The 27902-nt window shown below is 39.6% G+C and overlaps 2 protein-coding genes and 1 long non-coding RNA gene across 3 annotated transcripts; all 3 read right to left on the bottom strand.

Annotated features, from left to right (window-relative positions):
• Positions 1–5857: 5857 nt before the first annotated feature.
• LOC148097474 (trafficking protein particle complex subunit 11-like) lies at positions 5858–8699 on the bottom strand. The gene is made up of 3 exons (XM_087832171.1): positions 8247–8699; positions 6262–6406; positions 5858–6171 (listed from the first exon to the last, which is right to left on the bottom strand). Exons 1-3 carry the CDS (start codon positions 8429–8431, stop codon positions 6130–6132), a joined length of 372 nt encoding a protein of 123 aa, XP_087688297.1. The 5' UTR covers positions 8432–8699; the 3' UTR covers positions 5858–6129.
• A 2343-nt stretch (positions 8700–11042) lies between these two features.
• On the bottom strand, positions 11043–12552 carry LOC148097473 (uncharacterized). Its single transcript, XR_015716803.1, has 3 exons — positions 12389–12552; positions 11604–11692; positions 11043–11404 (listed from the first exon to the last, which is right to left on the bottom strand). It is a non-coding gene; the product is annotated as an uncharacterized LOC148097473 (long non-coding RNA).
• A 1944-nt stretch (positions 12553–14496) lies between these two features.
• Positions 14497–16388, bottom strand: LOC148097472 (tripartite motif-containing protein 16-like). Its single transcript, XM_087832125.1, has one exon. It carries the CDS (start codon positions 16386–16388, stop codon positions 14724–14726), a length of 1665 nt encoding a protein of 554 aa, XP_087688251.1. The 3' UTR covers positions 14497–14723.
• Positions 16389–27902: the final 11514 nt, after the last annotated feature.

Here is a 27902-nt window from a genome sequence, read left to right as displayed (position 1 = left end):
CATCAAACAGGACTTCATTGCTTTGATTTTTCTTCCAGTGCAGAAATCACAGGCCACATCTTCAGGTCCAGCATAGCAGTGATCAGCAGCAGCAGCTTGGAGTCCAGTCTTCTTCAGCTGCTCCACTAAAACTGCTAACATGGTGTTTTTCACCAGGACAGGCCTCGCTGTGAACGTCTGTCTGCACTGAGGGCAGCTGTAGATTTTCTTCTCTTCCTCTTCATCCCAAAAGCCATTAATACAGTTCATGCAGTAGCTGTGTCCACAGGGAAGAGTCACCGGATCCTTCAGTAGATCCAAACAGATCGAACAAGAGAAGGTTTCTCGGTCCAGCTGAACACTTTTCTGCGCCATTTCTCCTCTCAGTGTCAGTGACTGTGTGAGTTTCACTTCCTTATAACTGAAACTGGTCTGAGCTCTGACAATAACAACATGAATTTCTGCAGTGAATGGGGAGTGTCAGCTTTTCCACGTCACCTCATTGGTTACATTCAAACACACGTGTAGATTGTCGAGGAATCGGGAGGAAACAAGGAAATAGGTGGAGAGAGAGGAGGTGCTAAGTGAGAGAGCAGGAAGAAGAGGGAGGGTTATCAGGCTGTAATTTATTCTAGGAAGAGTATGTGTTCAACCCTTTTTACAGCAGAGATAATTTCTGAGTTAAAATACTTGTCAGAGTTGTGTTTAAAAAAAAATCACCTGACTTTCTCACGTAAATTTGCTGCACTAATTGCTTTTCTTTCTCATTCAAATAGTCCAGATGAACACAAATTACTGACAGCTTATCAGAGACTGATAGACCAACAAGATGGAAATCTTTTTCTCTACATTTTAAACTTTTGGTCAAGAAGAGTAAAAGACAGAATAAGGAATGGAGGAAATTTATTTTGGGTATACTAGAAAATTAGCCAACACTTACTGACATTCATAACCTTTTCCTTTTATGTTAGGAAGACTGGATGCTACCCTGGTCCTTTTTGCCCTCTTCTGTTTTGCTGTCCAAGTTGCTTTTGACATTTAAACCTTAATAAATTAAAAGTTGTCTCAGCTCAACTGTATTCAGCTTAGAATGAGGGTGCACATTGAGATTTAGAGTCAAGAAAGTTTACTGTCACAGCACTTTGCCTTATTTAGAAAGTATAGACAACACAATATAAAACCAATATCATCCCCAGTATAAACACTCTGGCTAGACCAAAGTTTATGGGCATTAGGGGAACATAAACAGAACTCCACATACCTAAACTGTGTCATCAGAGCTCATGGATGGAGTCACCTGAGAGGCTCTAGCGCACCCTGCTATACTCCTAACATCTGTGCTCAGACTGCAGCAGTTCTGCAGCACTAAACCTGATCTTTTCCTGCTTTCTACAGTAACTTGAGCTTTCAGCCTGCTGTCTGTCTTCATAGATGGCAGCTTTAAACATCATGAGAACTGCTCCCATCCACCGATAATGAGTGCAGCAATGTTTTGTTCTGTTGGGCTGTGACCCACTACCCCTCACAACGCTCCTCTCTCCAGACTCCCACATTACTGATTGGTCACCTCCTTTGAAACTTCCTACAGGTGCACTCACTGCTGCTCCCAGCTTCCTCTCTACAGTCAGTAATTATTGCACTTAGTGGTTAGTATGTATGGAGGCTCAGTATGTCTCTGAGCCTCCATACATACTTACCATGCAGGTGATTTCTAATCAAAGTTTTCCAATGTTTGAGTTTCAACTTCCTGACAACAGCTTAATGTTTTATTTTCTACTTTTCTTTGTTGTAAATAAAGTGTAATCAGATAGTAGAGGGATTGTCTATCGTTTGAACACGAGTAACCTAATTTAATAAGTGATCTAAATCTTTGTTTAACCTTTTTATTTATTTAAGAAAGAATGTAAAAAAAAAGTAGTGATGGCTGAAGCTCCAGCATATGTGTCAAAAAATCAACACACTGCTTCAGAAACACTGTGCCGAGGCTTGGTTTCCCTGAACAGAGTCGTGTGATCAGTGACATTCGGAGCTTCATTCAGCATGTTGCTTCAATTCCTGACTCGTTGGTTTATAAGGCATTGAATCATTGAAGGATTTGTGCTGTGTTTTGGTGATTTTGTGCAATAGAGAGCGAATCACTGTGTGACATAATTAGAGACATGGAGCCAGGAAGAAAGGACGCTCTCCATATTATTAAATAAAAACCAGATCATCAGCATTTCTGCTCCCAGGCTTAAAATGTACATAAGAAACATGATATACATATACTTATATTAATAGAGGTTATAGTATATTATATAAACGTACCTGTCCACTGGTTAATTATATAATCAGGTGGCAGCAGGGACCTCACAGCACAAGCATTACTCCCAACCTATTATAAGATTGTGTTGCACATTGTTATATATGAAGTATTTTTTATTTTAATTAATATAAAACATCAAGAAGTCACAAGCAAAAGGAAAAACACCATGGCATATCAGCCCGATATCAGACAGAACTGTCACATGACATCAAACATAATGAAGCAGTTAATCCTACGTTGTAGATTCAAGTTTTTGGCCACCAGATGCCATTAAAGAGGACTGTGTTGAAAAGCTTCGAGTTATGAACAGTTTTCAATACTAACTTCAGAAAGCTTCATTTGGCCATGACTACAAAAAAATCCAGCTAAGTTCTGCAACTTGATTATTCTTTGTAAAGCACATTGTGACAGGTTATAGTCTTAAAAAGTGCGATATAATTCAACTTTACTTACTAGCCAACCAGCAAATTTGTAACCCTCCACTCTCATGTTGGTTGCACAGTTGTGATGTGATATATAGTAGAAATTAATTTGTCAAATCAGTAATAAGACGATGACATGACAAGAAATAATAGGTGGAACAGACAATATAAACGCAAGAGGGAGGACACACCTGGGGAACAGCTGAATAGTATCCACCTGATACTGACGAAGGACTGTCAAAATAAAGTTATTAACCACGGGACACAGGAACACAAAATTGTCACAGAGAATACAGAAGGACAGGGGGAAGAACCTGTGGAATAAGCAGTAATTATGAAAAATAGAAACCCTCCCCAGGTGCCAATTAAACCTTCTGTTTTTACGGAGCAGTCAATCAGAAGATAGTTAGCTTAAAAGTGGACTGAAAGCAAGAGGAGCTGAAATGGTTTGTTCGATACAGAAGATGTAGTAATGGGTTGCAGATCAAAATAAATAAGGAAATTCTTTTAAAGGAGAATGATTAGGAATTAAAGTAGAGGACGCAGATTCAAACATCACATGTCACCCTCTCCTCCACAAAGTTGTTACACACTGAAGGAAGACAAGGTTCATCCAGGTGCACATGAAGGTTTATTGCGCTGAAACACAGCAAAACAGTTCAGTGTTACTGACGGCTTCCATTGTAATAACTGGCCTGCGTTACTCTTGTGAGGGATTATTTTGCCAGTTACCCGTTTGGCTGAGCCGCCACTGCCACCTACTGGCGAAACTAAATATCGCCCTTACATCACATCAGGTGGGAGCAAATGAGCTTTTCGCTCTGTGTTATGATGCAAACGATTGTCACAACAAATAGCAAAAAAAGATGGGGGGGGGGGGGGGGGGGCAGGAACACACAACGAACACATCTGAGACTTGTTCTTAATGCTCAAAATACCCAGGGTGCCACAAAGTGCATGTTTCTAGTCTCCTGTGTGGGTGTTTCCTCATCTCTCAGAAGAGTCCGAGCTGTCATCCACAAACGAACCTACACAAAAATTGAAATGATAAAAATCTACCAATAAAACAGCAGTAATTTAATCACTTCTGTGACGGCTGGAAAATGCATTTTTACAGCATTTAATGTAGTCATTACAAGATTCAGAGAGAAATTGTCTTTGAAAAATATAAACAGAATCAATTTCAGTTTTGTATCATTAAGTTTTTTCTATGAAGATCTGAAAAGTGGCAAATGGACCCGTTCTTTTACACTTTTTATACTCAAGCACTCAAAGAGCTTTATATAAGTTTTGGGGGGGAAAGCCTTTAGTGGTTTCTGTCCAACATTTACACGTTTGTGCTCTGCTGAAAGTAACAATTCAGTATCTCATCCAAAAATGTTTTAGATAACTGGTGGAGTAGGGCTTGAACCACCAACCTTCTAACTGGTAGATGATCTGCTCGATCCTCTGAACTTCAGCTTCAGTGTGCGTTCTGGATCTTTACCAAACATTTTATGAGGTGTACAGATTATAGCTGCAGTTTCTATTTAAGATATTCGGTTTCTAAGACACGCATGTTATTTCATAGCATTATTACATTTATCTCTTATATTTACCACATTCCACACATGAAATTAAAACAACACCATATTTTTTTTAACCTATTTAAGTTTCTGGAATTATATGAAAACCCCAGAGAACATCTCAGAATTGTTCCTGGAAGTCCAGGAATTCTGTAAATCCAGTGTACTTTGTCCTGGAGGTCTGTTCGTTAAGACATAGAGGAGTCTGATTAGAATCTGCTGTTCCATTAAATAATCTCCAAATTTGCATAAGACGGCTTTAGTTTTTATTTTTTCGGCTGCAGCCCCGAGTGTGTACTGGTCTGAGATCAGCTAAAGAAGAACAAAAACAAATCAAATATAGGCTGAGTCTACCTGCATTTGATCCAATTTACATATTAATGCCTATAATACTTAATTGTTCTTAACCCTTTAAAACCTGAACTATAAAATCACTCTTTAATGTTTTGATAATGGAGTGTTTGCTGAACCTCTAGACAATATATAAAAAAATATATCAACTTTTAATCTGCATGAGTTTTAATTTGTATCACATTTGCTACATAAGCCATATTTTTGCAATGTAGTCATTAAAAATGTGTCATGCACTTTATATGATTTTAGGAGGTTAAAAAAAAGTCACACTGATGATGTAGAAGTCTGAAAAACTCACAAAAACACACAATTGGCTTTAAAGGGTTCAATTATTTCACGGCCAAAAGGTTAAAAAAAGAAAAAGAAAAAAAAAGCAGGAATAAAGTTGCATCTAAAATCTGTATTTATTACTGATGCTCATTCAGGAAACACAAAGGCTTCAGACAATTAATAAACTTGAGCTCCTGCTACTATTCGCACACAGAGATCTTCAAAGAATCGTTTGAAGCTTATCAGGAGACGGTGATTTTATACCTGTTGATATTTAGTCTGGAACATGTTCCCATGGCGATGTACATCAGTAAGTATTAAACCAGCTTTGCAGCGCGGGGTTAGCCCCAGAGTTAACCCTGAAACTCTGCTTCACAGGCCTCAGATGCTCAGATGTGATTTTCATCACCTTCCAGGATCAAGTAGGAAAATTTAGCTCGTTATGCAAATGTGTAAATGACTACAGTGTGGAGTCACTTTACTTTAGCGTGGTTATAATCTGAGTGCTGACAGTACAGCTCATGTTTGGTGAGTTAACAACCTGCCATTTTTGCACCAGCCAACAAGCTTCAGTGAATTATTAAACTTAATGTGGAAAAAACTGCAATTCCTTTATTGGCCAATTAAAAGTATTTGAATTTTTTTTCCTGAATTATAAATATGTCTCTTCTAAACTAGTCTAAGAACTAAGAAGCAAAAATGAGCTGGTACCTGTGTGTCTCAGACTCAGTCTTGGGCCCTATTGTTAGCATTACCTGATCACATTACTAGTGCTTAAAATCCATGAACCAAAAGAAAATGGGCAATAGCGACAGATGTCTACCTTTTCTATACCGTCTTTCAGTACCAACTAAGCCTTTTCCCACTTCTGAACATTATGACCCTCAACTTCATCGATATAATGTAGCCATTTATAAGTATGTACAATTGTCTCACACTTTCACGGTTGTAGACACAGCAGGTTTCGATCACTTCAGTTTAATCAAATCTTCATCACATCCTATTCATATATTAAACTTTCCTCAAATGTCCATAAAGCTCACATCAGATTCACACATGATCTTAGCTGTTAAATGATCATTGGTGCTCGATTCTTGCTGGTGTTTGGTCAACAGATGATCTAAGCAAATAGTGTCAATAATGTCAATCTCTGTGGTATCATACATCTAGAACAACCTGCAGCACACAATGCTGCTTTTTCTTTGTATTTACAAGAAACACTTTCATTTTCTCCTCAAGCTGCAGCAATGGAGTCATCCAACTGTCGACCCTGAGGCTGTGGAGAAAGACAGAAACGATGCTTCAGCCCAACAAAGAAAACATCTCCACGGTTACCTTGGTGTTTATGGGTTTCTATGTGTGTTACCTTGACGAAGATTCGCTGGGGCAGGAAGCGTTTCAGGGCTTGAGTACCGAAGTTGGGGCAACGTGGCAGGCTGATGTTGAGCTGTGGTAGTGTTTGGTAACCAGCCATCAGTGGATAGTAGTTATACAGCATCTCCTGCTCTGAACTGGGGAGGATACGGAGACGCACCTACACACACACACACACACACACACACACACACACACACACAGCACTGACTGGGCTTTGAACAGATGACATACTCGGTTCAATTCAACATATAAGACTTGAAGAATGCACAAGCATCTTTCAAAAACCTATTTAATCAATCATCTGTGATATTATTATATACAGTTATAATGTATTGTCCGTCTCCCTTTGAAATAGTCATTTATCTACTGTCTCAGTGGCTGATAGTGTCCCACAGGCCTTGATGTGAGTTTGAGGCAATTATGTTTAAGTTGTTTAACGATAAACAGATTTTGAATGAAAGCGAGGAAACTTCGGTAGCACAAAAAAGTCTATATTCTTTGTGTCCATATGGATCAGCCATATTACCATTATTTCCCCCTAAGGTTGCCAAAAGCACCAAGTTAAAACTTGAGAAAACTGCAGCAATACACAAAAATATAATCAATATTCTATTTATTCGGTGACTACGCCGCTTTTAGCATTCAATCAGAAAGCTTGAGTTGGCTAGTTAAGCATCGGGCTAACGTTTAAAGTGTTCACTTTGGGGAAGTAACTCGCAATACTGCTACTGCCGTGTAATCTTGGTTAAATTCACAGCATATTCCATAAATTACCCTGCAATAACTAACTGTTATAATAGCGGCACCGTATTGCATCACACTGAGTACATTTCAATCCTTTATCCCACGAGTTTGCTAGCTAGCAAAATAATAAAAACAATTTTAAAAATTAGCATGTGTAACGTACACACTCCAGAAAATTATTTACTAGGACTTACGCAAACTCCCCCATTGTGAAAACGTACAAATCCTTCTTGCAGACTCCTTTTATTTTTTGTTTTCCAGCAAACACTCATTAAAACGGCAACCTCCGCACACGTTAGTGCGCTCACCCCCGACTGTTCGGGGAGGGAGGGGGTCCAGTGTTGCCAACTTAGCGACTTTGTCGCTATATTTAGCGAGTTCTCAGACCCCCTTAGCGACTTTTTTTTCTAAAAAGCGACTAGCGACAAATCTGGCGACTTTTTCTGGTGTTATTGGAGACTTATTTATGACGACTTTTTGACGTGAAAACGCGCTCTTACTCTCAACAAGCAGCGGTGCTGCCGTGGGCACCTCGCCCGTGCCAAAGTGCTCATGGGCAGAGGATAGTCCTCCCCCAGCTGCTATTCACACACAAAGTAACTCCACCAGAGTGCCTATTTCGGGTCACTTTTGCCGGTCCAAGCCCGGATAAAGGAGCAGGGTTGGAATTGTGACATTAAAAAACAATAATTGCTAAAATAAATTTAATTTGTAGTTCTAAATAAACTCTAAATGCATTTAGGACGTTTTTTACTCATTTTATGTCTCTTCCACGATGTTATTTCTCTCTCCAACAATGTAGGTTACAATTATATTAGCATGACCAATTATGCAAATTAAGCGATGACGTCATATGGCGACTTCTAGCGACTTTTAGGACAACCAATAGCGATTTTCCTTACTGGGGAGTTGGCAACACTGAGGGGGTCACACATTGGGTGCAGACGGAGGTGAGGAGCACCACAGGCGGCAGAGAACTGTCTGTAGCCCCGGAGTGAGGCATCGTGAACCGAAGCAGACAGCGAACTGTGGCACAGTGCAGAGAACAGAAGCTTTCCCTCCCTGTTTGATTTTGATGTGTCTCATGAATGTCTATTGTTAAAAGTTTACCTTTAAAAAAAGGGACGCACTTGTTTGATTAGCTGCTCTCTGATTTTAGCCTGTTAGCTTACAGACTGAGCTCAGATCATTCCTGTGTTAGTTCATTGAGAACATCACAGTTTTACATACCTGCTGCGTGACTTAATCTCGGGTCTCCGGCTGATATACAGCAGTCTGAGCCAATGGCTGATCTCATCATCCTGGACGACTGTTTTTAATGTTTTTAACCACGGAGATTTCTTCTGCATCATCAGTCTCTCGTTGTTAAACTCTCCCAGAAACTGAAGACAGTTGTGCGATACGAGTTGTGCCATTTCCGCGCTTCTTGTTCTTCTATTGAATAGACGGCAGACTACACATGTCCAAGGGTAATACTGTCCTCCTCAGGCCATTGGCATCAAGTCAAAGCCTTAAAGTCCGGTACTTTGCACATGGTATTTTTTTAGCAGCAGAATCACAAGACAAAGCGTGCCAATGTTTATACTTTGACTGTGACTGCGAAATTACGGAGCCCCGCAGAGGACATGGGAGAAAAAAAATTAAGACGGACTTTTGCGAGATCTCGCAAAACAAACTCGGGATCTCGCAAAAGTTTTAGCCGCATTCTTCGGAGGCCGCCAGCTCGAAGCCGACCGGGAGGTTTTATGGAATCAGAACAATGCCACCTTGAAACGAAACCGAAAAAAATATTGAAACCGAAAAAAAATATTGTCATTGAAATAAATGTACTCAAAAATCTTGTATTGAAACCGGAAAAAAAATTGATAGTGAAAAACAATTAATTGAAACTGTAATTCTTTTGTTTTCGCTTACAATTTTTTTTTTTCGGTTTCAATCCATTTTTCGGTTTCAATCCATTTTTTTTCGGTTTCAAACCATTTTTCAGTTTCAAACCATTTTTCGGTTTCAATCCATTTTTCGGTTTCAAACCATTTTTCAGTTTCAATCTGCTGGCACTGTTTTGGCATCCGGGTGCGCGCAGGGAGGGGGGCGGGGATTCCGGGCCGCATATATTTGCATACATTATAGAGGCCACTAGTGCTGACCAAGCTGCCATCTTTCTCTCTTCCCGTCATTCAATGGCTGCTTCAATTTCAGCTTGACCCTCCAAACCGCAAGTAAGTAATCATTTTTTGTCATCTTTCCTTGCTGTCCCACTGGACTGGACATTAGTTTAGTTTTTTTTACAGCTACAGCTGGTGAAGTTGTGGTAAAGTGCTGGTATTAGCCTATTTGTCGTAGCAAGCTAGCCTGAAGCTAATATTTGCTAAATTTAGGTACACCCGTGTCTCTTTAGGAGTTGGAGGCCGGTGTTTTAGGAACGGCACAAGATCTCATCAACAGGCAGTGTTGGGCAGTAACCTAATACATGCACCGGCGTTACGTATTTAAAATACAAAATATGAGTAAATGTATCCGTTACTGTTCAATAGGTGATATTGAGAACACAGTTAGTTTGTTGAAATAAATGGATTACATGGCGGTATTTTCCTTTTTCATATGTTAGGCTATGGTCTCTCTATTTTTGGTAATTCCACGCCGGTGGAAACCCAAACAAAACACGCAATAAGAGCCTCTAAAAATTATTATACAAAAATGATTTAATATGAAGGCAATAGCAGAGTGTTACAGGCATCGCCCTAAACAATGTAGCCTCATGGGCAGTGTAGTCCGTGCTGCAGGGAGAACGGACTGCCATACCCGTTGTGTGTCTGTGAGCGAGGGAGGGAGAAAAAGGAAAAGAACGAGCTGTCACTGAGCAGAAACGGGAGCTGGAAGCATGTAAATATAATAATAACCACTGCAGCCAAAAAGAGTGCCTGATGAGCCCAGCTGTAAGAAAGCTGTTAAGACTGGACTGTACACTGTGTTCCTGTTTTCCTCCGAAACAATAAGCAGCCTTTCAACGCCTCTCTCTGTCTCTCGCTAGCAAAGTTGACCCAGACAACAAAGTAAAGCTAGTTTTCAGCTACAAGCCCGACATGATGTATTAGCCAGAGGTCCCTTTACTACGGTTCGGAGCCGCTGACCAGTTTTATATATGCGCTGAATAGTTTTCTACACGAGATCGCTGAAAAAAGTGCAGCCTTACCTAATGTCCACCTACTGTTACTCATTTATATTAAGATTTTAACATCTAGTTGGTATTGGTATGGCGAGTAGCCTTCAGTAAGAGTAATAAATCACACAGCAATAGTACATTCATGTAGTTGTAAAGTATTCAGAATACATTACTTCTATAATCTTTGGTGGAATACATTTTAAAATTAACCTTCCCAACACTGTCAACAGGTTAGCACCTCATACCACAGTGCACCAAAAGCAGTCTCATGAGCGCTGGAAAGGACAAGCCCAGAGCCCAAAACAGACAGTGCAGGAGATGACAAGGTTAGTAATTGTATGGTGAAAATTATACTTCTAGTTATCTTGATTGGCAAAAGAAAAGTAAATACAAAATCTGCTTCTCACATATAGGGCATTTCCAAGATTTTTTTTTTCAAAACTAATTCAATTTCTTTCATTACAGCTGTCCTGTGCCAGATATTCTGTTGCCCCACAGTGAGAGGCATCATTTCAGAAACACCAGGAAGACTGAAACTCATCGCCGGGATCAAGCAGGGCTCGTGATCCTCACCAACAGCTCCCTCACAAGAAGGATAAACCCAGCATTTCATGAACACTGATGGAGACCTTTGCTTTGTGTAATGTTAGAAGTACTCAGATAATCCTCAGAGGCTCTGGACTTTTACATAATATCATAGCTTTAAGTCCTGTAGAAAGTTAAATATATGTTGTGCTCTCTGGTTACTCTGGTATGAATGACTCTGAACTACTTTATGATAAATAACACACTATTGTCAAAAAACAGTGAAAGAATTCCAGATCAAGTTTTTAGTTCAAATACAAGTAACAACCTTTGACTTTAATCAGGTTTTATTTAATTGTGTCAGAGAAAACCTCATGTGCCCTTCATGTAGCTGAGTACATTCAGTGTTTAAAACAGAAGTTGTGCAGGTCTGAGATCAGCAGTTTTCTGAAACACCAAACTGAGGTACTGTTAATGCTGATGTATAGTGACACAGTTACATGAGTGATTAATCCTTTTGACTTTTTGTCTTTAAATTTATCAATAAAACAGCTGTAGCTTTCACTGACAGCACATGTGGTACTTTAACCTTTGTACTGTTTTCTTCAGTTAATTTTGGAGTTACTACAAAGATTGAAGATATAAGATGATCTGTCTGCTGTCACTGGGTGGTGCTGAGGTCTGAATCTGAGGACGGCTCCTGTAATCACAAACAGAACAGAATCATCACAAACTGAAATATAAAGATTATCTCTCAAATCTGAAATAGAGCTGATCCTTCTGTCCTCACACACTCGGGATCTGAAGTTGTCCAGTCCTACAGTTCTGCCGACAGCTGTTTATTTTTTATTTGTTTTAAAGGCCTTATATACTAACACATTTTCTAATATCATGTTTACCTTTGAGTTGTTGATGCTTTATAAATGGACATCTGCAAAGATGAGATGATGGAGCAGGTTTCAGTCAAGGTTCAGTCTGCTGCTGCATCCTGGTCACAACATACAGAGGTGTTATCAGCTCAGTATTGAACAAGAAATATTAATGTTTCAAATTATTTGTCCTAAAGGATGCAAGCTGTACAGAGTACTGCACATGTGACTTTGTGAACATAATTCATTAAAAATAATTAGGACAGTTTTTTAACCTGAATATTTGTAACAAGCTGAGTAAAAAAAAATGCTAAAAAAATAATCAGAGGAAAAATGTAACATTTAAACTTAAGCTGACAAGCGGAAGTAGTTGGTTTCAGTACATAAGTATCGGGCTTTGCTATTTAATTCGTAGCTATTGACTAATGAGGGGTTACTGAAGTTCCAGGTTTTTAAAAGTTGGCGTTAATGTCGTTCCACATGTGGAAAGCGACAGAAAACATGCTGCTGTTTGCACATATTTAATAATCAGCTCTGCACAGGAGCAAAAGCAGAGTCCAGCCTGTTGCTCTTAGAGTATAATACTCATATAAAAGTACAGTAACCGTGGTTAGTCACTGAGCAGCCTGGTGCGTTTCTCTTGATTTCTTTAGTCAGGGTAAATTCATTCACCTGCACGGGTTAGCTAAACGAACTTTACAAAACAAGTTTCCCCAACAGCCAAGTGATCATCTTAGCTAGCTAGGTCCTTAGCTAGCTAGGTAGCTAGCTAAGGACCTAAATTACGGATTAGTTTACAAACACATTTAACTTACCAAAAATAGTGCGGTGGGGTCTCAGGTCCTCCTGTCCGGTAGTCCAATTTACTGAAGAAGAATTTACCTCAGGCTGTCACTTTGAAATAGTCGGTAATGTAAACGCTAGACCTCTCAGCATCTGCCATTCCCGAACAGACACGTGCAAGTTTGTCCGTGACCGCAGCCGCGTCGTCAGTGTTTTCTCCAGTCATTGGTCAGCATTATAATATATGCAAATACATGCGGGTCGGAATCCCCGCCCCCCCAGACGCCAAAACAGTGCCAGCAGAGTGAAACTGAAAAATGGATTGAAACCGAAAAGTGGATTGAAACCGAAAAAAAATGGATTGAAACCGAAAAATGGTTTGAAACCGAAAAAAAATGGATTGAAACTGAAAAAAAAAAGTGTAAGCGAAAACAAAAAAATTACAGTTTCAATTAATTGTTTTTCACTATCAATTTTTTTTTTCGGTTTCAATACAAGATTTTTCAGTACATTTATTTCAGTTACAATATTTTTTTTCGGTTTCAATATTTTTTTCGGTTTCGTTTCAAGGTGGCATCGTTCTGATCCCATAGAGGTTGAGGCACGATGTGCCGGGACAGCGGTGTTCCTCCCGGCTGTAGTAGGTCTCGACCTCCCGTTAGCTTCGAGATGGTGGGTGTCAGATCTCCGAAAACGTCGGAGCACTTTTGATGTCTTGTAAACCGAGCAGGCGTTTACACAACTACATTCACTCCTGAAAATATCTTAAAAGTGTATTTTGTGACCCAGAAAGAGTAATATTACAACGAAGTAGCTGCCGCCATTGTTGGAATTCAACTTTTGCGAGAATTCAACTTTTCCCGAGTTTGTTTTGCGAGATCTCGAGTTAGTTTTGCGAGATCTCGCAAAAGTCCGTCTTAATTTTTTTTTTCCCATGTCCCCTGCGGGGCTCCGTACGAAATAGATGAAAAAGTAGATGTTAAAAAACAACTTATAGTTTTGTCATTGGGCTGGTCGAATGCTATGAGTTTCTGTCACTTTGTCTGACCTTAGAGACTTATTTTAAAAGGAAACATTACAATCCTTTAAAGCAAGTATTTTCACCTCTGTTCCCCCCTCTGTACTTAGCTTTTTTGTTGTCATGTCAGTAATTGTCCAGTTGATGGCTCCCTTGGATCACAAGCCTCTCTGATGAGTCCAAGTGAATATATTCTTAATAAACAGCTTTGAAGAATTTGTGACCAACTTTGTTTAATTGAACATCATCATCATGAGTCAAACTCACTCTTGGATCTACAAAATATTTAACAAAAACAAACATCACTGAATCATAAGGTATTTGCTCCAACTCTTAGTCCAGAAACACATGAGTGAACTAGATCAGCTGCTCCTCCAGTTCAGCTGTGGATTTATATAATTATTTATATTTGTAAAGTGGGTATGCAGGGTTTTTCAGTACTAATATAAGCATTTTATATCATCGCTTTATTGACAGATGTTTTTTAAAAGGTGTTCAAGGTCAAGTATCAGTTTGAAAAAAACAAACAAACACACTGAGTTGAACTTGAACTTCCTACTGACAGAAACTAAAATTGGTGGAAAAATAACCAGAAACATATAAGAAACATCCTGGAGGTGCTGCAGACAAGTAAGGACCAATAACACGTCAACAGGAAATCCTTTTTACTAATTTATTTTATTTATTTTTATTTTTACTCTCCATTTTAAGCCATGATGTTTGCTGATACTGTGTTCCTACTGTTTGTTCTCATTAATAGTTCTGTTCTGTTTTTAACATTCTGTGCTGAAGCTGGAGGAAATGTTTCCACAGTGTCAGATGATACAGCTCCAAACTAAATAAGTGACTAACTAACGATGCTTTAATACACTTTACTATAAATTATGATATAGTGCACTTTCTTAAAATTTCTTATTGCTCTGTAATTAATTGTTTTCTTTATAAATGTACAAAGTAATGAGAATAAAATCTGTGTGATAAAGGAAGGTCTGTAGACTTCTCTGTTAAGATCAGTGAAGAGAAACAACAACATACAAATACCTAAAAAAAAATATTCCGTAAACATTTAGAAGATAGAGAAGTTTATGTTTTCATGTGGAGAAATTTTTTTAAATAAAAATATTCATAAGCATTGATAGTCTCCATGGCTGAACAGACACAGGAAAGAGCTCCACCTATAAAACGTAAAAACATCAAGACAACATCTTGAAGATGTCGAGGTTCTGCCCATAATGTTTGACTGACATCTGATTTATGTGCAGCACATAAATATCACAATAATGATGGAGAGAAACTAAAAGGGAACTAAAATACAGATTTAAACTTACAACAATATGAAAGACTTCAGTCTATTTCACTTTAATCAACTCAGCAGTCTTTCCAACCCAAAGTCCAGCATAGAGCGGCTGAGTGAATGTGGTCTGGACTCTGTGGAGGAGAGTCATGGTTTCAGAGACGCTGTAGAAGGACAAAATACCTGCTCTGTGATCCAGGTACACTCCTACTCTGGAGGAACGAGGACCTGAGACAGGAGTTTGGATGTTGTTGTACCAAAATGTACAACTGTTGTTGTCACAATCTAATGACCAAGATTTGTCATTGTGTCCAAATCCACATTCATAACCGTCTCCTTTTCTGCTGATATTCTTGTAAGCAACTGCGACATAAACTCTCCCTCTCCACTCCACCTCCCAGTAACAACGTCCAGTCAGACTCTCTCTACTCAGGACCTGAAACCATATAGTGAATCTGTCTGGATGATCAGAATAAGACTGTTGTTGATTCACTGCTGTTACTTTTCTGTTCCCCTCTGATAATAACAGATATGTGTTTGCTGTGTTTGGATCCAGTGTGATTTCCTTTGAATATTTTAAGAATCCAGCTCTGGTCTTTGGCTCTGGTGGATCTGACAGTAAAACATCCACTTCAGTGACTGTCAGTGAGATGTTTGTCCATTCCTCTCTCAGAAAGTCCTGTAGTTTATCTCTGACCTCTGACACAGCTGCTGTCACATCCTCAAAGTAGCTCAGAGGACGGATATTGATGCTGGATGAGTCTGTAGACTCACTGAGTGCTGACAGTGAGGGGTAGTTGTGTAGAAACTGGATGTGATCCTCTGTGTGTGAGAGCTGCTTCAGCTCAGCATCTTTCCTCTTCAGCTCAGTGATCTCCTGCTCCAGCTTCTCCTGAAGCTCTTTGACTCGACTCACTTCAGTTTCCTGCTGGGATCTGATCTGCTGCTTCACATCAGAGCTTCTTTTCTGGATGAGATGGATCAGCTCAGTGAAGATCTTCTCACTGTGCTCCACTGTTTGATCAGCAGACTGATTGATGGCCTCCACCTCCTGTTGAAGCAGCTTCACATCTTTCTCTCTGTCCTGGATTCTCTGCTGGATGTTTTGTCGACTCACCTCCAGCTCTCTCTGCCTCTCAGTCCTTTCTGCTGCAGCTGAGACTGTGTCGTGGCCTTTATGTTCATCCACAGGGCAGAGATAACAGATACTCTGCTGATCAGTACGGCAGAACATCTTCATCACCTCATCATGACGAGAGCAGACGTTCTCCTGGAGCTTCTTGGAGGGCTCCACCAACTTGTGTTTCATTAATGGAGCCACATCATAATGAGGCTGAAGGTGTTTCTCACAGTAAGATGCCAGACAGACTAAACAGGACTTGAAGGCTTTCATTTTTCTTCCAGTGCAGACATCACAGGCCACATCTTCAGGTCCAGCATAGCAGTGATCAGCAGGAGCAGCTTGGAGTCCAGTCTTCTTCAGCTGCTCCACTAAAACTGCTAACATGGTGTTTTTCACCAGGACAGGCCTCGCTGTGAAAGTCTGTCTGCACTGAGGGCAGCTGTAGATTTTCTTCTTTTCCTCTTCATCCCAAAAGCCATTAATACACTTCATGCAGTAGCTGTGTCCACAGGGAATAGCCACCGGATCCTTCAGTAGATCCAAACAGATCGAACAAGAGAAGGTTTCTCGGTCCAGCTGAACTCCTTTCTGTGCCATTTCTCCTCTCAGTGTCAGTGACTGTGTGAGTTTCACTTCCGTATAACTGAAACTGGTCTGAGCTCTGACAATAACAACATGAATTTCTGCAGTGAATGGGGAGTGTCAGCTTTTCCACGTCACCTCATTGGTTACATTCAAACACACGTGTAGATTGTCGAGGAATCGGGAGGAACCAAGGAAATAGGTGGAGAGAGAGGAGGTGCTAAGTGAGAGAGCAGGAAGAAGAGGGAGGGTTATCAGGCTGTGATTTATTCTAGGAAGAGTATGTGTTCAACCCTTTTTACAGCAGAGATCATTTCTGAGTTAAAAAATACTTGTCAGAGTTGTGTTTAAAAAAAAATCACCTGACTTTCTCCCGTAAATTTGCTGCACTAATTGCTTTTCTTTCTCATTCAAATAGTCCAGATGAACACAAATTACTGACAGCTTATCAGAGACTGATAGACCAAAAAGATGGGAATCTTTTTCTCTACATTTTAAACTTTTGGTCAAGAAGAATAAAAGACAGAATAAGGAATGGAGGAAATTTCAAAATTTATTTTGGGTATACTAGAAAATTAGCCAACACTTACTGACATTCATAACCTTTTCCTTTTATGTCAGTCAGACTGGATGCTACCCTGGTCCTTTTTGCCCTCTTCTGTTTTGCTGTCCAAGTTGCTTTTGACATTTAAACCTTAATAAATTAAAAGTTGTCTCAGCTCAACTGTATTCAGCTTAGAATGAGGGTGCACATTGAAATTTAGAGTCAAGAAAGTTTACTGTCACAGCACTTTGCCTTATTTAGAAAGTATCGACAACACAATATAAAACCAATTTCATCCCCAGTATAAACACTCTGGCTAGACCAAAGTTTATGGGCATTAGGGGAACATAAACAGAACTCCACATACCTAAACTGTGTCATCAGGGCTCATGGATGGAGTCACCTGAGAGGCTCTAGCGCACCCTGCTATACTCCTAACATCTGTGCTCAGACTGCAGCAGTTCTGCAGCACTAAACCTGATCTTTTCCTGCTTTCTACAGTAACTTGAGCTTTCAGCCTGCTGTCTGTCTTCATAGATGGCAGCTTTAAACATCATGAGAACTGCTCCCATCCACCGATAATGAGTGCAGCAATGTTTTGTTCTGTTGGGCTGTGACCCACTACCCCTCACAACGCTCCTCTCTCCAGACTCCCACATTACTGATTGCTCACCTCCTTTGAAACTTCCTACAGGTGCACTCACTGCTGCTCCCAGCTTCCTCTCTACAGTCAGTAATTATTGCACTTAGTGGTTAGTATGTATGGAGGCTCAGTATGTCTCTGAGCCTCCATACATACTTACCATGCAGGTGATTTCTAATCGAAGTTTTCCAATGTTTGAGTTTCAACTTCCTGACAACAGCTTAATGTTTTATTTTCTACTTTTCTTTGTTGTAAATAAAGTGTAATCAGACAGTAGAGGGATTGTCTATCGTTTGAACACGAGTAACCTAATTTAATAAGTGATCTAAATCTTTGTTTAACCTTTTTATTTATTTAAGAAAGAATGTAAAAAAAAAAGTAGTGATGGCTGAAGCTCCAGCATATGTGTCAAAAAATCAACACACTGCTTCAGAAACACTGTGCCGAGGCTTGGTTTCCCTGAACAGAGTCGTGTGATCAATGACATTCGGAGCTTCATTCAGCATGTTGCTTCAATTCCTGACTCGTTGGTTTATAAGGCATTGAATCATTGGTGGGATTTGTGCTGTGTTTTGGTGATTTTGTGCAATAGAGAGCGAATCACTGTGTGACATAATTAGAGACATGGAGCCAGGAAGAAAGGACGCTCTCCATATTATTAAATAAAAACCAGATCATCAGCATTTCTGCTCCCAGGCTTAAAATGTACATAAGAAACATGATATACATATGCTTATATTTATAGAGGTTATAGTATATTATATAAACGTACCTGTCCACTGGTTAATTATATAATCAGGTGGCAGCAGGGACCTCACAGCACAAGCATTACTCCCAACCTATTATAAGATTGTGTTGCACATTGTTACATATGAAGTATTTTTTATTTTAATTAATATAAAACATCCAGAAGTTACAAGCAAAAGGAAAAACACCATGGCATATCAGCCCGATATCAGACAGAACTGTCACATGACATCAAACATAATGAAGCAGTTAATCCTACGTTGTAGATTCAAGTTTTTGGCCACCAGATGCCATTAAAGAGGACTGTGTTGAAAAGCTTCGAGTTATGAACAGTTTTCAATACTAACTTCAGAAAGCTTCATTTGGCCATGACTACAAAAAAATCCAGCTAAGTTCTGCAACTTGATTATTCTTTGTAAAGCACATTGTGACAGGTTATAGTCTTAAAAAGTGCGATATAATTCAACTTTACTTACTAGCCAACCAGCAAATTTGTAACCCTCCACTCTCATGTTGGTTGCACAGTTGTGTTGTGATATATAGTAGAAATTAATTTGTCAAATCAGTAATAAGACGATGACATGACAAGAAATAATGGGTGAAACAGACAATATAAACGCAAGAGGGAGGACACACCTGGGGAACAGCTGAATAGTATCCACCTGATACAGACGAAGGACTGTCAAAATAAAGTAATTAACCACGGGACACAGGGACACAAAATTGTCACAAAGAATACAGAAGGACAGGGGGAAGAACCTATGGAATAAGCAGTAATTATGAAAAATAGAAACCCTCCCCAGGTGCTAATTAAACCTTCTGTTTTTAAGGGGCAGTCAATCAGAAGATAGTTAGCTTAAAAGTGGACTGAAAGCAAGAGGAGCTGAAATGGTTTGTTCGATACAGAAGATGTAGTAATGGGTTGCAGATCAAAATAAATAAGGAAATTATTTTAATGTGATTTTTTTTTTTTTTATGTTAATCATGCAAAGCTATTTTTATTTTGGAGTTAGAGTCCAGGAATAAAAATGTGGAGTTGGAAATAATCACAAGATTTTTGATTCGGTTTAATCAAAGTACTACAATAAATTTTGAATTAAATTACATTAAAATCTTGACATTCGGCTGCTTCACTGCATCTTTTGTGAGTGCAAGGATTAAAAAAATGCAATAGTAGACAGCAGGTCAGACAATATGCAAATGAGGGAAAGTCGACATCAAATTAAATATGAGTTATGGCTGATTTGAATAAAAGCAATGATGATGCTTAGAGACACAACAAAGCGGTGTTCCTCCCGGCTGTAGTAGGTCTCGACCTCCCGTTAGCTTCGAGATGGTGGGTGTCAGATCTCCGAAAACGTCGGAGCACTTTTGATGTCTTGTAAACCGAGCAGACGTTTACACAACTACATTCACGCCTCAAAATATCTTAAAAGTGTATTTTGTGACCCAGAAAGAGTAATATTACAACTAAGTAGCTGCCGCCATTGTTGGAATTCAACTTTTGCGAGAATTCAACTTTTCCCGAGTTAGTTTTGCGAGATCTCGCAAAAGTCCGTCTCAATTTTTTTCTCCCATGTCCCCTGCGGGGCTCCGTACGAAATAGATGAAAAAGTAGATGTTAAAAAACAACTTATAGTTTTGTCATTGGGCTGGTCGAATGCTATGAGTTTCTGTCCCTTTGTCTGACCTTAGAGACTTATTTTAAAAGGAAACATTACAATCCTTTAAAGCAAGCATTTTCACCTCTGTTCCCCCCTCTGTACTTAGCTTTTTTGTTGTCATGTCAGTAATTGTCCAGTTGATGGCTCCCTTGGATCACAAGCCTCTCTGATGAGTCCAAGTGAATATATTCTTAATAAACAGCTTTGAAGAATTTGTGACCAACTTTGTTTAATTGAACATCATCATCATGAGTCAAACTCACTCTTGGATCTACAAAATATTTAACAAAAACAAACATCACTGAATCATAAGGTATTTGCTCCAACTCTTAGTCCAGAAACACATGAGTGAACTAGATCAGCTGCTCCTCCAGTTCAGCTGTGGATTTATATAATTATTTATATTTGTAAAGTGGGTATGCAGGGTTTTTAGTACTAATATAAACATTTTATATCATCGCTTTATTGACAGATTTATTTTTTTTAAAGGTGTTCAAGGTCAGGTATCAGTTTGAAAAAAAAAAACAAACAAACACACTGAGTTGAACTTGAACTTCCTACTGACAGAAACTAAAATTGGTGCAAAAATAACCAGAAACATATAAGAAACATCCTGGAGGTGCTGCAGACAAGTAAGGACCAATAACATGTCAACAGGAAATCCTTTTTACTAATTAATTTTATTTATTTTTTTATTTTTACTCTCCATTTTAAGCCATGATGTTTGCTGATACTGTGTTCCTACTGTTTGTTCTCATTAATAGTTCTGTTCTGTTTTTAACATTCTGTGCTGAAGCTGGAGGAAATGTTTCCACAGTGTCAGATGATACAGCTCCAAACTAAATAAGTGACTAACCAACGATGCTTTAATACAAGTAGTAATACAATGGCACTTTTTTTGGAGGAGTTTATGTAGCAGTCGCATACAAGAATATCAGCAGAAAAGGGAGTGAATGTGGATTTGGACGTAATGACAAATCTTGGTCATTAGATTGTGACAACAACAGTTATACATTTTGGTACAACAACATCCAAACTTGTGTCTCAGGTCCTCGTTCCTCCAGAGTAGGAGTGTACCTGGATCACAGAGCAGGTATTTTGTCCTTCTACAGCGTCTCTGAAACCATGACTCTCCTCCACAGAGTCCAGACCACATTCACTCAGCCGCTCTATGCTGGACTTTGGGTTTACTATGGATCCACTGCTGAGTTGATTAAAGTGAAATAGACTGAAGTCTTTCATATTGTTGTAAGTTTAAATCTGTATTTTAGTTCCCTTTTAGTTTCTCTCCATCATTATTGTGGTATTTATGTGCTGCACATAAATCAGATGTCAGTCAAACATTATGGGCAGAACCTCGACATCTTCAAGATGTTGTCTTGATGTTTTTACGTTTTATAGGTGGAGCTCTTTCCTGTGTCTGTTCAGCCATAGAGACTATCAATGCTTATGAATATTTTTATTTTAAAAAATTCTCCACATGAAAACATAAACTTCTCTTTCTTCTAAATGTTTACCGAATATATTTTTTTAGGTATTTGTATGTTGTTGTTTCTCTTCACTGATCTTAACAGAGAAGTCTACAGACCTTCCTTTATCACACAGATTTTATTCTCATTACTTTGTACATTTATAAAGAAAACAATTGTTTACAGAGAAATAAGAAATTTTAAGAAAGTGCACTATATCATAATTTATAGTAAAGTGTATTAGTAGTAATACAATGGCACTTTTTTTGCCCCCCCCCCCCCCCCCCCCCCCCCCACCACCCCCACCTAGGTATGTCTACAGGAGTATGCAGCCGGGGTCCTCAACGTAAAAAGCAACGCAGTGAAAACGCCGTAGATGGGACTGTATTTAAGTTAGAATATCGCGGCGCTGAAGGGTATGTGTATACCATTAAATATACCGAAGGGACAGTTGTGCTTGGTGTAGATTGTGGCGAGGGATTGTTTTGGGGGGAACCCCAAAGCATCTCTACCAAAAACTGGAAGCTCTTCCGGACCGTAGTGTATGGGCCTTGCCAAAATACCCTCTGCTTTAGGTTTTCAAGACCTGCAGAAGGGCCATTTCCCACACAGGTTTAATACGAGGGATAATGAGCATTATGTGGGCCCGTACCCAGACCCCTCCTTCTACGGCTATGAGCACATGTCTGAAAGCGATAAGGTGCGATTCATGGAATGGTACCAGGTTGCCTCACAGAATCCCTTTGATTTTCAGGCTGAACTCAGGCGTTACTGTGTTAACGATGTTGATGTCCTGCGTAAAGCATGCAGCATTTATCGTGACACGTTACTGGGTTGTACACAAGTTGATCCATTCATGTATACCACCTTGGCTGCATTTAGTATGGGTGTGTATAAAACGCTGTTTCTGCCTAGAGACACGCTCGCTCTCACGTATGACGGGGCATACGTTGAGCAGAATAAGACGTTTTCTAACGTCTCTATCGAATGGCTTCAATACGTGTCCCACACCACCAACAAAGTGGTAAAACATGCTCTCAGAGGAGGCGAACAGAGGGTTGGCCCGTATTTTGTGGACGGTTTTGACCCCACAAGTAATACAGCTTATGAATTTGCAGGATGTTTTCACCACGGCTGTGTTAAATGTTACCCCGAGAGTGAAGTTAATCCTGTCAGCAAAGCATCCTATGGACTGCTGCATCGCATGTTTTGTGACAAAGTTGATGCACTGAGATCACAACACAATGTGTGCGTAATAGTGATGTGGGAATGTGAATGGGCTGCCTTGAAGCAGACAGACCCTGCAGTTGTGGCTTTCATGCACACATACAGAAAGCCAGAACGCATGAATCCCCGAGACGCCCTTTTTGGAGGTCGCACAAATGCTATAAAGCTGTACCACAAGACTGGTTGTGATGAAAAAATATTTTACTACGACTTCACCAGTCTCTATCCCACAGTGCAGTCTAAAAAAGACTATCCTGTAGGACATCCTCAAGTCATTTACACCAACTTTGACAAGCTAGAAAATTATTTCGGCTTTGTTAAATGCACAGTGCTCCCCCCTAAGGGTCTTTTTCACCCCGTCCTTCCCTACAGGTGCCACGGAAAACTGATGTTTCCACTCTGCAGCATGTGTGCTGAAGACCAAAACCAGCATACTGCATGTGGGCACAGGGACAGTGAGCGGGTGTTGCAAGGCACTTGGGTCTCATTTGAGCTTGAAAAAGCTGTTGAGAAGGGATACAAGGTTCTTGCTATTGATGAGGTGTGGCATTTCCCCAATAAGACCGACACATTGTTTAAAGACTATGTGAAAGCCTTCCTAAAACTCAAACAGGAGGCCTCGGGGTATCCTGAACACATCAAGACACCTGACGAACAGAAGAAGTACATAGACGAGTATTATGAGAAGGAGGGAATAATGCTAGACCCATCCAAGATTTGTGTAAATAAAGCTGTTCGTAACTGTAACAAGCTGTTGCTAAACTCGTTATGGGGTCGTTTCAGCATGAGGTCAAATATGGCGTCATCTGAGCTCATTACAGACCCTTCCAGATTTAGCCAGCTAATGTTTAGCGACCAGTACGACGTGCGTCAGTTTTGTTTAATCTCTGACGACGTTGCAATGGTGCAGTGGCGGCATGCTGATGGTAGAGCTTCCCGTGTGAAGGACGTTAATGTCTTTGTCGGGGCCATGACCACTGCACACGCCAGACTCATGCTGTATGATTTGCTAGACAACTTGCAGCAGCGCGTGCTGTATTGTGACACGGACAGTGTCATTTTCACGGCACGCCCTGGCGAGTGGATGCCTCCTCTAGGTCCGTTTCTGGGGGATCTCACAAGTGAATTAGACTGTGGAGAGGGTGGTGTGGTGGATTACATAGCGGAATTTGTTTCCGGTGGGCCAAAATGCTACGCGTATCACACATCGCTGGGCAAGACCCAGGTCAAATGTAAAGGCGTAACACTGAACGCACTAAACTCAAAAGTTGTCACCCACGAATCCTTGAAAGGTTTAGTCCACAAGTTTGTAACCAATCAGACATCAGACGCACACCTAGTTTCCGTGTCTGATAGCATCAGACGCGATAAAAAGAAACTTCATTTGAAGAATAAAACCATTGTGAAAAAAGTTAAAGTTGTTTACAATAAGCGCCGTGTGCTCCCAGACTATACAACCCTACCTTATGGATTTTAAATTAGAACAGGGGTTTGACGCCCGGTTGCAGCACCCGTTCAGTATGGTGGTCAGCGGTCCCAGTAACTGCGGCAAGACTTTTTTTGTTAAAAGCATAATTGAAAATTCTTCCAGGATTATATCATGCTGCATTGACAATATTGTATATATATACTCATGCTGGCAGCCATTATATGACCAGCTTCTTAAGATAAGAGACATAAACTTTGTTAACGGTATACCCGAATCTCTTGCTGATGACACCCTTCTTCCTGCAGAAAAGAACAATTTGTTAATTATAGACGATGTAATGAACGATGCAGCTAACAATTTAGAAGTACAAAATGTGTTCACAAAGTATGTGCATCATAGGAATTTGAGTTGTGTATATCTAGTTCAGAATTTGTTTATTCAAGGAAAATCCAGTAGAACCATTTCCTTGAACACTAACTATCTAATATTGTTTAAAAATCCGAGAGATAAATATCAGGTTATGCTTTTAGGTAGGCAAATGTTTCCGGGTAATACTAAATATTTTATAGAAGCGTTTAATGATGCCACATCCACAACATACGGGTATCTTTTAATAGACTATAAAGCTAAGACCCCGGACTATTTAAGACTCAGAACAAATTTACTATCAGAGCGTCCGGTTGTTTACATTCCAAAACAAAAATCAGCAAAGAGGTGAAAGGATGTCATCACGCATGCGGAGGAATCTGTCTCTGTTGGAGATGATATACAGGGCTCCTCCTACACTACGCAGAGTTATTATTAGTAATTCAAACTTAGATTTTATCAATGCGCTGTGTGAGATAGCCTTTAATGTATTGCATGGTAACATTCCACTGACCAATCAGCAGTACAAACAGCTGAAAAAGAAAAAATCAATAATCAGACTGATTGCAGACAAAAAAATAAAAACTTTGAAAAAGAGAAAGACAATCAACCAATCTGGAGGGTTTTTACTACCGCTATTAGGGGCTGCAATCCCTTTCATAACCAGTCTGATAGCAAACAGGTGAAAATGGAACATGTGCAAAAGATGTTTTTGGTACCCCAACACCAGTTGGACTTAATAAAACAACAGCAGCAGCAGCATCAGCAAACAGGCAGCATCAGACAACAGTCTCAGAACGAGTTGGACAAGGAGATGTTACAAGTGTTACAAGATTCTGACATAGATGTGTATGAGAAGGCTAAAAAATACAGCGATATTCTCCAAAGATACCTTACCCTTGTGAGACAAGGTGCCCGTGAAAAGAATGTATTGTCTTTATCATTACCTGAACAATTTAACAGGGATGTGCAACCCCAGTCGGCGGACACATCGCCTGTTCATGGTGATGCAGGGGTGAGGGATCTTGTTGCGGAGAATGTTTTAACACACATACCTAAAAGGAGTAGGAGGAATGCAGAACTTATTCTATCAGCGGTGAGCCGTTCGCCACACTTGATCTCTTACAACGACAAAGGCGAAATTGTTGTTGATAAACACACCATCCCTGGTTCACACATTTATGATCTAATTAAAGGCGTCACAACCACACACACACCCCGTGAGGGTTTGAGACCTATCGGTTGGACAGAGTTTTTAAAAGCTGTCTCAGATTTAAACGTACCATTATCAACCATATCTAACACAGGCATACGTAAGACCGTAGCCATGTATAAAACCGATCACACACTGTCTGAAGACCCTGGTTTTTTAAAACACACACCAAAAAAGATCACCCCTGGCGGACCGCTGCGACATAGTACACTAAAAAAAATAAAGAATAAAAAAAACAAATTAAAGGGGGGTCCTGTAGAGTGGTTGGATTTTTGAATTCAGGTTTTATTCTTATTGCACCTGAAATTGTTTTTCTGCTAAAAATATTTGCTGTTTGGTGTTTTTCTACTGTAATGTTTTTTTTTTTCACTTATTGCTGCTAAATTGTTTTGTTTTATTTTATTACTGTTAAATATATTATGTCTTTATTACTGTTAAATATATGTTTTTCTTTTTTATTACTGGTTAATGTTTGATTTCTTTTATTTATGTTTAAACAATGTATGTTGTGAATCTATATATTTATATACGAGATTTGATAATAAATACCATTGACTCGATTATCATGCTCTCATGTTGTTTTTATTATTCTCATTAGTACATGTCAGTATCCGCATTGTACACACACGTAATCACTGCATACAGCAACAGGTTGTATGTTGTTGACAAATCGACACACCATAGCATCATTACAAATTAAATCAGACCCATACATGTTAAGCAGACGCTCATAAGATACACCATTTTGCACATGATATAAAAAAAATACACAATGTTGACCGCATGTGATGGAGAAGTCGTTCTGCACTTGTTTTCCTGAATATAAAACAGTGGAACAGTTTTTTAGAAGAAACATCTTTATTGGTGGGGGAAACCTGTCTAACGAGTGACCAAAACTATCAAAAAAATAACCGCGTCTGTCTCTCGAAATATAAACAGCGAGCCAATGTTCCCCGGGCATCGTAGAAGGGTGGGTGTTTACAATACCCATAGCAGGGAGTCTTTGAAGCCGTTCAGTGGTTAGCTGATCATAGGCTAACACGCCTAGGAAATGTGTGTTTTTATTGATAATGCTGCCGATCACGGCTGATAGTTCTATAGTGTTCATGACCGTTTTTGTCTCAATAGTAGTCCAAGAGCACCTGTCTCATGTTAGATATTTCAATGACTGAATCAAATACCGAATAACACAAGAGGTTCACTGTACGGGGTAGTGGATTTCTGAAACGGGTTTCCAATCTCACGTTCCCAGTTTTAATTAACGACACATTCCCTGAATGTCCTTCGTCAGCTTCCAGATTGAAACAGAATAAAGTGTAGCCGTTACCAAAGTCAGCACGTGTAATAGCTAAGGATCTGTCCTTTAAATGTCTTCCTGTGGTTTGTATCAGCTGGTAAAATTCTCTGGTATAGTGTTTTCTCTGGAAATTTGGCTGGAATGGTTTAGCAGGATAAGCCTAACTATCAGCATATAAAGACATAAATTCTATATCGCAGTTTTCAAAATGAAATGGATTACGCTGGTAGGAGCCAGTGTATGCTTCATTGTCTATAAATGCAATGATCACAAATTTAGGTATCCTACCCATAAATAAATTGTCATTTGTTGATATTCTAGCCCCTGCAGGTATGGAGAAGGTCTTTAAAGACACTCTGTCTACCGTGTATTTTGCGTTTGCATGGTGCAGTGCCTTGCTGTGTGCAAGTCTGACGGTCGGTGATACACTAACTTTCTTGACAAAGAGACTGGCTGAGACAATTTTAACTCTGTATGCATTGGCATCCGCTGTCATGAGAGCAAATTCGTCTTTAGAGCGCACAAATTTCAGTGACAGGTCGATTCCATTAAGTAACAGTTTTTCTTGAAAAAACAGGTCTGCATGTACTGGTGCAATCAATTCAACAATACTGCTATTTGCTGTGTAGCCACCTCTGGTCACCAGGCCCTGGTTCTCTCCTTCTATAGATGTGTCATTCATGTGTGATGATGTATCCTTACAGAATAACCCGGTGCTGAACTGTGTGTCTAAAGTGTCCTTATTATAATTGATAAGACATTCTATCACACCTCTGTATGGATATGTGTTGGATGATTGACTAATGAGTCGGTCTCCCAAATTAACATCAACTTGACTAAATATGCTGCATCCAGGATAATTAATAAATCCTACATTAGCGTCCCTAGTCAGGTTTGAGCCATCAGCGTTTGTGATTCTCACACGTGTGT

Source organism: Neolamprologus brichardi, chromosome 18 (genome assembly GCF_056152115.1).
Source record: "Neolamprologus brichardi isolate AB-2024 chromosome 18, ASM5615211v1, whole genome shotgun sequence".
NCBI lineage: Eukaryota > Metazoa > Chordata > Actinopteri > Cichliformes > Cichlidae > Neolamprologus > Neolamprologus brichardi.
The sequence above is the reverse complement of the archived record's forward strand: the minus strand, read 5'-3'. Positions and strand labels throughout refer to the sequence as shown.